This window comes from Lutjanus erythropterus, chromosome 23 (assembly GCF_056507025.1).
Source record: "Lutjanus erythropterus isolate fLutEry1 chromosome 23, fLutEry1.hap2, whole genome shotgun sequence".
Classification (NCBI taxonomy): Eukaryota; Metazoa; Chordata; class Actinopteri; order Lutjaniformes; family Lutjanidae; genus Lutjanus; species Lutjanus erythropterus.
The window spans coordinates 24,667,921-24,682,839 of record NC_139339.1 but is presented as its reverse complement, the minus strand read 5'-3'; the positions used below and the strand labels follow the sequence as shown (position 1 = coordinate 24,682,839).

Genomic DNA, 14,919 nt, shown 5'->3' with positions numbered 1-14,919 from the left:
GAAGGTGTTAAAATTGCTGTGCTTGTTTCCTAATCTGTGTACTTTTTTCTCGGTTCATTAAGTCCACTAAAAAGTGTGTGACAGCGACCCATAGTGATAAGCCCAGAATCATTACTGTACAAAATGCCTCCTATACATTGTGTCTCTACCTGTTAGTCATTATTCATAACATGCAGTCGATTTGCAGTCTAATAAACTACTGACCTGGGTCAGAATGGTTTAAAATGATGCACTGAGATCAAAGTTTCAAAATGCACTTTACGTAAGAGTATGTGGTGTGTGTGTGTGTGTGTGTGTGTGTGTGTGTGTGTGTGTGTGTGTGTGTTTTTATGAGGCTGACCTCCAGGGTGACCTCTTGCTTGGCCATGGCTCTCTCCACGGTTTCGTACATCTGTGTGTTCTGGATGCCAAGACCACAGAAGATGGCGAATGCCTCCAGGAACTGCTCATCATTCCTGTTGAAGGCCTTCACACTGCCTGATGCTTCATCCATCTTGTTCACCAACTGACATACGCCTACACAGACACATGCAGGCACAGACACATAGGTTGGACACATTAGAAATTCAGTATACATTATGCTTAGTGTTTAAGTCATTCAAAAACGGTGACTGACTTTTGTGTTTTATTTTTATTTCTCTGTTCAGGAATGACAAACACGTAGACCAGAAGAAAATGTTAAAAACTGTTAGAATTTCATTTTGTTAGTGTCCATAATATATTTCAATTCAATTCAATTCAATATCAATTGTCACAGTGGCTGCAGGCTAAGCAGGGTATTCTAGATGTCCCTCTCCCCGGCCACACTTTCCAGCTCCACCTGGGGGTTCCTGAGGCAGTCCCAGGCCAGATGAGATATGTAATACCTCCAGCAGGCTCTGGGTCTACCCCAGGCACTCCTCCCAGTGAGACATGCACAGAAAACCTTCAAAGGAAGTCGTCCAGGAGGCATCCTAATCAGATGCCCAAGGCACCTAAACTGACTGGCTGAGTTCAGTCACCCAATGAAGGAAACCCATTTTGGTCACTTGTCTCCGTGATCTCGTTCTTTAGGTCACTAAACAATAGCTCATGACCATAGGTGAGGTTCGGAACATTGATCGACAGGTAAATTGAGAGCTGAGTCAGAAGGCAAATCTCTCTTTACCACAATAGTCTGGTACAACGCTCCATCTTCCTGTCACTATTTGAGGAAACGTGGTACAAATTTTAGTGTGCTTAATGACAATCCAAAAAAATCCCCTGGTCTTTTGGGTTGTAACCTTTGGTTTGGGAAATACTGGTCTGTAGTTCAAAGATACACTTCTTTAACTGGTATGTTCCTATGGTTTTTCATCTATGCTTTTTATTCCAGTTTAATTGTACTCTGATTGTATTAATTGTACTCAATTCATTTGGGCATGTTTTAACACAGTAATCGTACTTGGGTGGAGTCCAAAACAACTGCACCCTTGAGAGGTCTTGGTTCGGTCCAAAACCGTCTCTTGAACAGTTAGTTCGTGGTAGGAATGGATCCAACCTTGATTCAACCCAACTACCGGGGTTGGGTCACCAGTTTTGTGTTTTCAGGATGTTTCCTCAAAGTGTATTTATTAGGCATTTGCCTTTTACAGTTTGGCCTGGTATATTCAGCAGCAACTGATTTGGATCAGAGGTAACAAACTATAGGCTGGAGATAGCCTAAGGGTTAGCAGTTTGTGTGAGACTGGTTATTTTATCCTAAAATACCACCAAAAATACATTTTTTTATTTATACCTGGACACAAAGTTCTGCCTTAAAAGGACACAGAACAGAAAATTGAATCTCTAATGCTAATAATGTATTCATTAAGCAAAAAACGAGGAGGAGGAGAAAGATGCAGTTCATTTCATTGTAATATGCTAAGCTGATTTGATCTGGCTCGTGACCAAGACTCTTAAAGGTTGAAGGAGAGGCCAAGAGGACCTGATCTGTTTGATCACCGAAAGACATCCACGGCCGTTATGTTCATAGCCAACTAATGGAGCTGCTATGAGCTAATTATGCTGATGATAATCACTGTGATGGATGGAGTGGCAGGACTATTCATGGACGGACCATAAAAGTGGTAATGCTTAATGTGTTCCCCGGCCTGCGATTCAAGATAGTTAAAGCTTCTAACCCCTGGTGCTGATGTTACATCACTGCCTTGAAAAGTAACTGGAAAACCGCAGAGACAGTTTAATTACTGAGATGGAAAATCTGCTACCTTTTATGTCCAATCAGGGCTGATGGTTAATGTAGTCCGTTGAAGCAATAAAGTCCTCAGTGATGCTATATTGGCCAAGAAAGTTGAGTTCTCCTGCTGCAAAATCTGTTGTTCTTCCAGCAGCAGGGCTGCTAGTTGACATTTACAGTTTTGTCATCGGTATTAAGGAAGAACTTCAAGCTATTTCAGCTTTGATTTGTAGTCTCCACCTTTTTCTTTTCGCTTGTAAACGACATTAGGATGTTATGGTTGAAGATACATTTCACAGTATTTTGTCTGACTCAGATATTCAGACGTATTTATTCAAGTATGGCCAAAGAAATGCACAGGCTGTGGCTGCATCAGCTACGCCTGGAAGCGTGTAAGAGGATATGGCCAGCAGTAATCAAACAAGCAAACTGCTCTGTTGTTGACTGATAGAAGTCATTTATCTACTCATGTCAAGAGGGGGTGTCAAACACACATTTTGTACTCAAGTAGAAGTACAAATACTTTTTAAAACATTTGTCTGCAAGCAGGAAAATTCAGTTCTGTCAATGAAGCAGACATTTATTGCTTCAAATGACTACATTTACCATCAACATAATCCACATAAAAGGTTGTAAATTTTCTGTCTGGGATCAATGTTCACAGTGATCACAACTCGTTGGGTTGACCAATATATCTGTTTCCCCTTATGTGAGGCTGAGACTGGCCTTACACCGTACACCATTTCACCACTAATGACACAAACCTCTTATCTATTTGTGCTGACGGCCTTCAACCAACATCTGACTGTTTTTCAATCAGCTTTTGGTTCTCTGTGCAGCTAAGATACTGTCATGAACAGATGAAAAAGAGATGGCTTAAACCCAGGTTTAGCACTTCAAAGGGTGTTCAACCACAAAGAGACAGAAAGATCCTACCTATGACTTTGTCCTTCTTGCCATTCCTGATGGGACTGCAGAGCAAACTCTTGATCTGGTTGCTGGTGTGATCTGGGTTTTCGCTCTGTCAGAAGACAAGAGGGATAATTAATCAACTTTGGCAAGAAAAGAAAAGTAAAGAGAAGAAAGGACAGGGCAGGACAGGAAAGGACAAGACAAGACAGGTAAAGTAAAGTGAAGAAAAACATAAAATATCTACTGACCGTCCAGGGGAAGCGCTGGTCCTTGGTTACGTCTGCAATGTTGAGAGGCTGCATGGTATTTTTAACATACTGGGCGTACATGTAGTTTATCTGACTGACATCACAGTCCCTGAGGAGACACACAACACAAACAACTTCATAACTAATCATTCATAATGAGATGAAACACCAGTGTCATCCGGATTAATGTCTCAAACCTCGCATGCTGAGTTGTTTGTTTCCCATCTTAAAATACACCCAGCTCATGTTCCTTTTGAAAGCACTTACTTACTTTGTCACTTCGGACAAACTAATGTAATGCAATACTTGGTGACTTCTAAAGAAAATCCAAATATTTGCAAAGATGCCTGATCACACAAAAAAAGTGAAATATTTCCATTTGATGTAACGATGCATCTGTACATTTGTACAGTTGCCTTTTGACACAGAGAAACATGAGTACAAACATATCACATATTTAGTATAGACTAGTAATAGTCTTTAAGCTCTGTTTTGGTCGCCACCTACATTGGTTACATAATTTGTGATTTATTGCTTAACTTAACTTTCTTAGAGACAATTTGAAGATTGATTTTGAATATTCCATCACCTAGCTGCTCCTTGAATTCATATTTAGCAATCACTATAACCCTAAACCTGCTTCCTAAAGCTCCAGGCTAAGAGCACTGAAGACTAAAACATGTGCTGGTTAATGAGAGATCTGCAGCCAGGACGCTGCACCTGAGTCCACCCTGGGCCCTGGCTCAGGTCTGAGAGCTGCAGCCGTCAGTCACGTCTGTCAGCGCTTAATAAGCCTGTTTGTTATCTTTAGTCGCTCCAAATCCGACCACAGAGTCTGCTATAATACTGCATGATAAATGATGGAAAATGGATATATAAACATAACATGAGGTTAAGGCAAAAGCCAGTGGATTTTGGCTGTAGTGCTGCGGCGGGACGGTATGTGTGTGCATGTGTGTGTGAGTGTGTGTGCACGAGGGAGGGAATATGAGAGTGTGTTAGTGGATGACAGAAAGAACGACAAATAAAAAACGAATGTTTCAGTGGGTATGTGTTAGGGAGAAGAAAAGGGAGAGGCAGAAAATCAGTGGTGGGAAGAAACTAAATGCATTTACTCAAGTACAGAATTTACAAATTTGAAGCACTTGTACTTGAGTATTTTCATTTTATTTTTTTAAATTCATTTTTATTCCATCTTATATTTAATTCATATATAAGTTACACTTCTACTCCACTGCATTTCATAATATAATATGACAAAAAGAGTGTTTTTGCAGGATAAACATTTACTTTTTCTACATTTAAAGATCCAGTATGTAAGATTTAGGAGGATCTAAAAGCAGAATATCACATAAATTAAATATAATATTCATAAGTAATATGAATTGGTGTATAATTAAATATTGTTTTGTTACAACAGTGTTTCCCAAACTTAGGGTCATGACCCAACATTGGTCACGGACCCATTTTTATTGGGTCATCATTGGCAGATTAAAATGCGTAATGAATTACCTCAAATAATGACAGGTAGCACGAGAATATTACACAGTAATGCGGTCATGACCACTGTCAGGCTAATAATCACATTAAAGCTCACCCTTTGGTGTAATATTGTTATTATACAACAGCTTACAGACAAACTGAAAGATATAATAAAGATTTAAGATTTGGGGCAATTCGCTCTCAAAATACAAAAGTTTTTGCTTGTGTTATTGCTGTTTTCCAGGAAACACACAGGGACTGAATAATAACTGGGAAATAGTCAGTCTTTTCATCAGAACTCCTATGTAATGAAACCTAGTTTACTTCTCCAGCAAGTAGGCTGAGACAATTCCAGGTCTCAGTAGCCATCTTGAGCTAACGCTAATGCTTTCTAGAGATTGTGAAATTTCTATAAACTGAATAAATACCATACACAAACACTAGACTGCTTTGTTAGCTAATTTCTGCTGTAACTAAGATATCTGCTGAAAAAAAAGATACATTTTATAAAGACACTTTTAGCTACTGCATCAGAAAACTTAAAGTTTTTAAGCTAGTAGCACCGTATTGTAGACTCACAAGCTGGGCGGAGTTTCTGTATGTGCAGCGTCCGATAACTCAAGACTACTGTAAAGTCCAAACTGAAAAATGTATTGAAAATATTTACAAAATCTGCACAGTCCATATTTGCTGCAAACAACAATTAAACTGCGGTCACAAAACTGTTTGTGTCGCGCACAAGTGAGGCAGCACCTGTATTAAAGGGTCAGTCCACAGCAATCTAACAGCATCATAAATTATATTCATTAAAGAAACTTTATTGAATTATTCTACAAATGTTACTTAACAGCTACAAGAAACTGTCTACCAGGAGGTCAGAGTCTATTACAGGTCCATTGTGGTTCATGATTTATTTTTGTGAATAAAAACGGTTAACAAACAGTGTGCTGTCATGCTAACTCAAGCACCCTCTAAATGTCTAGCTGACCAATCAAATTGCTTGTTCAGAACTACCAGTTGTGTAATTTGTGGATAATACTTTTATACTTTTACTTCAGCAACATTTTGAATTAGAGTTGCAACAAATAATCAATTATTAACTCTTTCCCCACCAGCGTTTTTTTCAACACCCGCAGAATATTCAGTTCTATGAATATGTTAACATGGAATATATCAAATGAAAGAACGTATCGTTTCAGGCACAAAGATGTGCTGTTCTAGCTTCTTTCACACTTTTTGTATAAGCACTTGAACGTTGGCTGGTTGCATCAAAAAATCCACTTTTCAGACAAAAAACTGAGATAACAGCATTTTTGCAAAGGACACATTTTTAAACAGAATATCAACTTCATGTTTTTATTTAAAGATTTAAATGGACATGACAAGACATTTGAGAATGTCATCACATTTTATTGACCTGAACTATTAATCGATCAAACAAGTAAATAGTTGACAGATTACTGAACTATAAAAATAATAAGTTGCAACCTTATTTTGAATGCAGGACTTTTACTTGTAAAATTGTATTTTTAGACTACAGTGTTTCTAGTTTTATGTAAGAAAAAGACAGGAATAGTTCCTCCATCAGTGCAGATGGTGTGTGTGTGTGTTTCTGTGTGTGTTTTGCTTGGTTTCCAACATCCTATCAACGAACAGTTTCATTTTGGATGACTTTAAGGCTTCAGGCTAATTATAACAATGTGTTCTGTCCAGACGGGCCTCAACTCACACACACACACACACACACACACACACACACACATACATACAAAAAAAAAAAAAACACACTTCAGATGGACATGCTGCACAGTACGTGCATTTGTGCTCGGGTTTAATTACCCAAACACACTAAAATCCACATTTCCTCTCCCTCTCTCTGTGATTGACTTAAATGGGGCCACAGATCAGCTGCCGACATCACTGAAAACCATCACAGCACTATGCCGGCTTTCAGTCCAGGGCCACAATCAAACTCCAGATCCAGAAAAAGTGAATCGCCCCACTTTGTCAACCTGAAGCGCTCCGTCTGCCAGTCCTGCGAACCGGATCAACATCGGTTCAGCTCGACTGCATTTGCTGGCGAAACAGACGCCTCGTCGTTTGGGAAGCCGCAGCCCGGGGTTAATGTCACTATAAAAAGCCTCCTGCGGTTCCAGCCAGTCAAAGCTAACATCCTGCAGGGGCCCCTCCCCTCCCGCGTTGGCCCAGTTGGAGCTGCCCGGCTTTGCCATATCGCAGCCCTGTCAGAGGAAATCCAGCACATACACACACCGGTATCTAAAGGCAGTTATTGGATCTAAACATCCATGAGAGCAGGCTGCAAAACAAGGAGACGTTATGGACGACAAGACAAGATAAGACGTCTGGTTTGTGTCATCCCTGACAGTGTTGGGAACTACACAGCTGACTATTTTCCAGTTCTTTTGCTTGGTCACTTCCATACTGAGCTCTGTTCTCACGCAGATATAATAATAATAGCATTAATTCAAATAAAATCCACTCACTGGGTTTAAATCTATTCACACCATACAAAATGCGTTGAATCTCAGTTCTAGACAGGAAGCTCACAAGATCAGACAGGTCCATCTGTTTCACCAATAAAAAGAAGATCACAAACTGTGTTTTCTATCAGGTTATATTGATTTTATGTCTCTGAGCTTTATCTCTTCCAGGAGCAGGTATTAGTGAGAAGAGAGTCAATAAAACCTAATAGACAGTATTGTTTCTCACACTGTTCTCAGTACAAAGCATGACACAAAAATATATCAGTATCAACTGTTCCTGCTTTTGAAAAATAAACTCTTTCTGGTTTTTGAAGGCCTTATGTGTAGCCCAACTGGACTGTGTTTAAAGGACAACGCTGGCATTACATTCATCGTATTTTATTATTGTCGACAAATCCTGTAAAAATGTCAGAAACAACATTGTGTCCATACTTTATGACTTCGCTACTTTGCTGGGGACATGAAGCTCCAAGCCCCTTAGTTAGCATGGCAACTGTATTTTGAAAATCATGTGGCATTCCCTGCAGTTCACTAAGAATCATGGTGGCATGACCAAACTCTACATTGCTATATATTAGATGATTTTCCTTCTGGAAAAAAAAAAAGATTCTTCTTCTAACATTGTTAAATTGAACACAATTTGTCTAGCAAGCTAGTCTACATCAATCATTAGCTAGCTAGCTAGTTAGCAAAACTCTAGCTAACTAGCTACCTAATCTACGTAAAATGTTAGCTAGCTAGTAAGCTAGTGTTTTGCAAATGTTACCACATATGGTTCTTTTGTCCCTATCCAGCGGCTTCCTCTGGCTTTGATAAAAAGCTATATGGCAATGAATAATGGTCATTTTTGAAATCTTTTAATTTTCATTTATCATAATTGTAGGCCAGAAGTTATTCTTACATTCTCCAAAAAGGTTTGATATTTGGTCAACTAAAATGTACGGCTCTGTGCTTTCTCTTCTAAATTTTGCGGGTGGCTAGTTTTGAGTCTCTCTGGGTTGACTATAAATGCTAAATCTAAGAGGAAAATAGAGAATTTAAGAATTGCAGCTCCAGGCAGATTTTTTCCCTTTCTTTGGCCAAAAGCAGCTTTTTTGAAAGGAAAGGTTGCCGACCGCTGAGCTACTTAAGATGTGACTAGAAACTGATCAGCCACAACAATAAAACTCCTGACAAGTAAAGTGAATAACATTTATTATCTTGTTCCAGTGGTACCTGTCAAGAGGAGGGCTGTATTAGGTAACAAGAGAACAATCCGTTTTTCAAGTTGATGTGTTGGAAGCAGAAAAAATGGCCAGGTGTAAAGATCTGAGTGACTTTGACAAGAGCCTGATTGGCTAAACAACTGGGTCAGAGAATCTAGAAAAAAACCTGCAGGACTTGTGCGTAGAGATAAAACAATAATTAGCCTCACAATTATCCATGATGAAATTCCAGACAATTGGTATTACTGTTTAAAATAGATATGCTCATTAAAACCATATTTGATGACACTTTATAAGTCTCACAGTAAATGCAGTTCAGCCTCAACCAAGGTTAGCAACAGTGTCCCAGACGCAGGGGACAGCAATGTGGGTTTCTTTTGTGTCAACGAAAACACAGGACATATCATATCACAAAGGACATAATGTCATGTGTATCGGTATCTTTTGAACATTTTTAGCACATTTTAGTAATACCACAATAATACTGATAACCATGATCATTGATATGAAACTTTCATACAGTTTCATATCATGATTATAGTGACCAAACTTATCTTACTAATTTAGATAAGAAACAAGACAGGAGACAGTTGACCAAGGCTGTGAACAAAGTGAAAAGGAGCTGGAAGGGTCAGTTATCAATAATTTAAACTTTACTTATGCAATCCATAAATATCTGTTATATCAGGCAAACTCTACTGATGGCCAAAACCTAATAAAAGACCAATAGAGGCCTCATGTATTGCTAAGTTGACACAAACAGATACAGTATACAGCAAGCGCAACTGTACACACACACAGTCCAATTCTGTTGCTTAGGCTGAGATTAAGATTGAATTTTAGATGCTGCGTAGCAACGGGGGAGGCCAGGCCACCCTGGAGATGAGGAGGGGGCGGGGGAACAGGGAGGGTTTTCTATCTCAATGCATCTTAAATCAGATTACGGCTTATTCACTCCTCCCGGCTGGAGCAAGAGTTGACGTCAGGAAGCTCTGCAGCTTTTGCCTCCTCCAAGCCTTTTCTTCTCATCTTGAACCTCCACTCATCCTCCCTCTGCATCCTTAAATCATTTGGTTCTCTGATTGGCCGCTCTGTCTTCACTTCTTGTCTACCTTTTTCTTTGTCTACTAGAATTGATAACTGTGCTGTTCATGAGACATCACTTTTATCATTAGTTCATTTATATTATACAATTCTCACAATCATGTAAAACTGTAATTTGAATTCGAAACAGTAGTTGGACAAACTTAATTCAAAGTCAATTGGTTTTTCCAGAGCTTTTGAATAGCATCTAACAGACTCTGTCAAAGGAAGGAGCCTTCATCCATTCATTGTCCGTAACCGCTTATCCTGATGGGTCGCAGGCAGGTTAGGGTCTATCCCAGCTGATACTGGGCGAGAGGCAGGGTACACCCTGCTGGACAAGTCACCAGTTCATCTCAGGGATGACACATAGAGACAAACCACTCATGCTTATATTCACACCTACGAGCAATTCAGGCTTACCAATTAACCTATTAAGCTGTATGTCTTTGTACTGTAGGAGGAAGCCAGAGTACCCGGAGAGAACCCAAGTAGACATGAGGAGAACATGCAAACTCAGCACAGAAAGGTCCTGCCCCAGTCTTTGAACTCTAATGCCACACTTGAATGCAGGGCAAAAGCTCTCGGGGGTGAATCATGATCAGTTGTAAACTGGGGATAATGGCACTTTCCTTTCAAGGAATTCAAGGTATCACACTTACAACAAAACACTGGCAATGATTTACTTGTATGAGGAATAAAAAAAGAGAGTTTGAGAACACTGAGAAGAGAAGCGAATTTGAACGCTGTTTAACCATCCAGGAAGCACTTTGTCTGAATCATATTAATGACCTAAAGAACATCTCATTTCCTGGGCTGGAAAAAAAAACTTTGCCAGAGAGGATAGTCTGCAATCACATTTGCTCTAAATCTTGGTATACCAATTCTATTTTCAGCATTTTTGACAGTAGTAAACAGTTGAATATCCCCAGCTTGACTCGAACCACGGACTGGTTTGGCTAGTAAGGGGCTCCTACTAAGGTTAATTTGTAGCACATTAACATATCTTGTGGCAACAAGGTTGACACAGCAGAAGACAGACTTAGCTGGTTTAGGAAGATTGATTGCTTTATGGACCAAAAAAGGAAAAATGATCCAGAAGAAGAACAATTTCAGACAGTTTATTGGAAATGTGGCCTTAATTTGCAAAGGTATTGATGATGTGATATAAAGATAGCTCTGTAATGTGTTAATGTTTCAATTATTTTTTACATAGCAGCTCTGTAAGCTGTAATATACAGTGCAAAGACACAGGTAACATGAACATATGTATCTCCATCCACTGCAGTAGGACTGGTACTCCACATGTGCAACTAATACAGCTGTCACATGCAATAAAAGTGCGTGTTGACCTCAGAAAACTGTGTCTGTGCGTGACGGACCCTCTCTGAAAGGTCTCGGACCGCCTCCAAGATAGTGAAAAGGCCCACTTCATCATGATAAGCAGGTTTTGATTGAGGAGCTGTCAAACCGACCCTAAAGACAGTGTGTTGAGCCAAAAGAGCCCCGGTAATGAGAACAAGGGCTTTGAGCTGAAAGCCGGAGATCAAATGTCTGGGAATTTGGCAGATGAATAAGGTGGATTACCTCAAAAAGATCCCACGGGGCTGCAAATCAGCTCTGCAAACTTATGAGCGTTGGACCGAGCCACTCTGCCTTGTCTTTTCTCTTGCAATTCAAAGTGACTGAATGGGCACAATAAGGCTGCCAAAACACTGCCTTGCATCCCTTCTCCTGCCTCTCCTACTGTGAATGCGTATGATGATAATGAATCCTCGTGCGAGTGCCTGTTACACAAACGTCATCTATGGGAGGTGAGGAAAAGAGTAGTTTGCAAATTCGAGGAAACATTAGCGCTAACAACTGTTGGAAACAGCTGGAGTACGCCTCGAGGCTCATCTGCAGGACTTCTAATTTAATAATGGGTTTCAGTTGAGGGTGATCACCTTACCTTTTGGGGGCGTCCAGGACTTCACCCAGCTCCTCGTATTCCATGTGAAAGACACTGGAGAAGGAGTTCTGCAAAAAGAATGAAAGTAGGTTTATTTGTCTGAGATATTACAGACTGAGTGATGTAGCTACGACTTGCTGGGGGGCAAGGCATGCTTGGTATAATACCATTAAGGTCAGGTGACAACACATAGGGTCTCAGTTTGGTCTAGATTCCAACCTCAGGAAAAGGTTTTTCATGCCTTGCTGCAGGTCCACCCTGTATGTTTTCTGGCCGTATCAACTTCCTCATTCCCTCCAATTAAGCCATCATGGCTCAACCCAACATCCAAATACCATTTAGCTAAGCAGGGGTACTGCACATGCTGCCTGAAACACGTCTCCAAGCATGAAAAAAGGGACATTGATCTATTACCCATCAAGCCTCGCCAGAGTGAAAGTTTATTTCGACATTCCAGCTCTCCTTTTGCCTTTTCCCCCCCTTATAGGGACTTATTTTCTCTCAACGTGCACTCCCAACCTCTCACAAAGGATTCTTTTTTCCATTTTTAAGAGGTGGGGACAGGATGTTAAAGATGGACGAGGCTTCTTCGTTTTGGAAAATTTTGCCCCCTACCCTTGCGTGCACATACACATACCTTCGTTCTGTGGCATTAGTTCACCCCAATCTATCTAGGTGAGGGTAATAAAGCTGTTTTAAACAGATAAAGGACCTGGCAATGTTATGACATTTATTGGGGTCTCTGGCAAGCGGGAAAGTTTATAACAGGATGACACGGAACAATGGAATTTTTTCCTGTGTGTAGGAATATTGAAATAAATCGGGCTTGTCTTCAGTCAAGTGATGTCAAGGAAGGACAAAGGAATGGTTTGTTAATAATGTCCATACAGGTTTTCACATGCAGTTATCAAAGTTAGCGAAACATGTTATATCATGGACCTCCAGCCATTTCTCAGTCTTTCACACAAGATAACACACTGTAATTTATGTGTTTAACAGTCAGAGGCTTGACAATGTTACACCATTGCAAAGTTATTTTAAGGAGAACTTCAAGCTCAAAGGTGGGTCAACAAACAATTGTTGGCTTCTTTTATCCATGACCGCAATCTTTCTCCAACCTCAGCCAAGCCAGCCAGGCTAACAGTCTGGCTCTGAGGTGTGCAGTGTTGGTACAGCGGACAGTCAGTCCACTATTTTGTTCCAGACTGAAATATCTTAGCGCAGACTGGATGGATTCCCATGAAATTTGGTACAGACCATCGTGGTCGCCAGGGGATGAATTCTAATGACTTTCATGATTCCCTGAGTAGTGCCACATTTCTGGATTTGTTTGAAACCCTAAACAACAACCGATTAGAATAAAACTTGGTACAGACATTCATGTTGCCCCACTTTACCATCATAATCAGGTCAAAATTTAAATTTGTTCAATACTTTGTTTTATGAACAAATACTTGCAAAATAAAGCCATTACCAAAGGCCTCAACTCACATTAGCTTTCTAAGATGTTGTTATACTGGTGTGAGAAATTGATTGATCCACTGATTTCTGAAAGCTGCATTCATCTATCCCTACTTTTATTACAAGTAATTTGGAATTTGGAATCATGTCTGACCATAAGCTCAAATGGGACACATGCTGGTCTAAGAAGCACTGAGACACAACAGAGTACTTCCTATAGAAAGTGCACCATATGTTTTTTTTTGTTTTTTTTTTGCTTTAACTGAAAACGTTTTAACCTTCTGCATCATCTGCTGGTTTGACAATGCTACTGAGGCACAAAAAAGAAAAAAAAACTGTAAAAATGGCCATCAAAATGAAAAGGACTGTCAGCAAGTATGGGATGCATTTAAGAGGTCAAAAGATGAGGAAGGCAAATAACGCTGTGGGTGGCCAGAGGCCAAAATCAGTCTCCTCATTTGAACTGTTGGCATCTGGGCAACGCTTTGACTTACTAATAGATACTGTAATACAGTGCATGCTTTGAATTGCTTAGATATACGAGCTCAACAGAATGCCACGCAGACTGGATTACATGCAGGTGATACATGGTGATATACAGACTTATGACAACCAGAAGAAACTTGAGACTAGACTTGTGACCAAAGAGTTGAGCCTTGACTTGAGTTTGCAAAAAATGACTTGTGAGCAACTCTGTTCCATAGAGAGTCCCTCTAAGAATCATCAAGTGGACGTAGAGTGGGTAAATCTGCCACAACTTCACCTACTTCCAAGATGTATGGTTGGTCAAAGGTCTTTGATTAAAGGCCAAAACTCATTAGTCTCACAATATTTAAGTTTTTAATGTTTATATTTTCAGTGTGACGATGGTGCTGATGTTAGCATTTAGCTCAAGGCACCAATATCTCACTGTCTCACTACAGCCCAACAGAGCTGCTAGCTCTTAGTCTTTTCTAATCAATTAAAATGACAAAATTCTTTTCATCTGTCCCTAAACTTAACCAAGTTCTTTTAGTTACCTAACCTTGAAGTTGCAAATCAGAAGTATGAATCATCATATGTGTGGTTTTGGAAGGCAATTAAAGGAGCAACATGTAGGATTTAGTGGCATCTAGTGGTGAGGTTATAGCCTGAAACCAACAGAATACTGCTGGCCTCATGCTCCCCTTCCAAGTGTGCAGGAGAAACTATGGTGTCGGTGTATCAAAATTTTAAATTTTTAAGCCAGGGGGTGCCAGTCAGATTCTATTCATCTGCAGTTGCTCATGCTAAAAACAAACACGATGCACGTTTACATCTGTTATGTTGCACTATGAAAATAGTATAGTACAACCCATAAGGAACATACAACCCATTCAACAAAATTGTTACAGGCGAGAACTGGGTTTTAAATTTCCAAAATTTAGTGCATCAATTCGTAATCACTCAAAAGAGGATCGTGATGCATCTAAGAATCGATTATATTCCCCACCCCTAAACTACGTGGCCTTGAAACAAAAGGCCCTATCTAGAGTGAGTGTTTGGGTTGTTTGTTCTGGGCTAATGTAGTAACATAGTGGAATAGTACCCACTCCCTCTATAAATGGCTCATTCTACACCACAAAACAAAAATAAAATTACTCTTATTTCCAGCTGATTATACACTAAAAACATACTTATAAATATTATACTCAATTCCTGTCGTATTCTGCCAATAAATCTCCATAAATCTGACACACTGGAGCTCTTTGTGTTGTTTAGGTAGGAGGAAAGAAAGATAGACTGGATGGGTTTTGGAAAGGCGGGGAGAAAAAAAGAGAGAATAGAAAACAGCAGGTGGTTTAACAACTGTAGAAATTGCTACAACATGGACACACACACACGCACACAAACACAC

At 39.9% G+C, this 14,919-nt stretch overlaps 1 protein-coding gene across 4 annotated transcripts in view; it reads right to left on the bottom strand.

Moving 5' to 3' along the window:
* pde5ab (phosphodiesterase 5A, cGMP-specific, b) overlaps positions 1 to 14,919 on the bottom strand; it is a 111,482-nt gene that overhangs the window by 29,249 nt on the left and 67,314 nt on the right. For all 4 annotated transcript variants that reach the window (XM_084711901.1, XM_084711902.1, XM_084711900.1 and 1 more), the window contains exons 8-11: positions 11,583 to 11,650; positions 3,358 to 3,466; positions 3,134 to 3,218; positions 341 to 516 (exon numbers count right to left, since the gene is read on the bottom strand). In XM_084711901.1, coding sequence (XP_084568027.1) covers positions 341 to 516; positions 3,134 to 3,218; positions 3,358 to 3,466; positions 11,583 to 11,650 — 438 coding nt within the window. The remainder of the gene's footprint in view (positions 1 to 340; positions 517 to 3,133; positions 3,219 to 3,357; positions 3,467 to 11,582; positions 11,651 to 14,919) is intronic.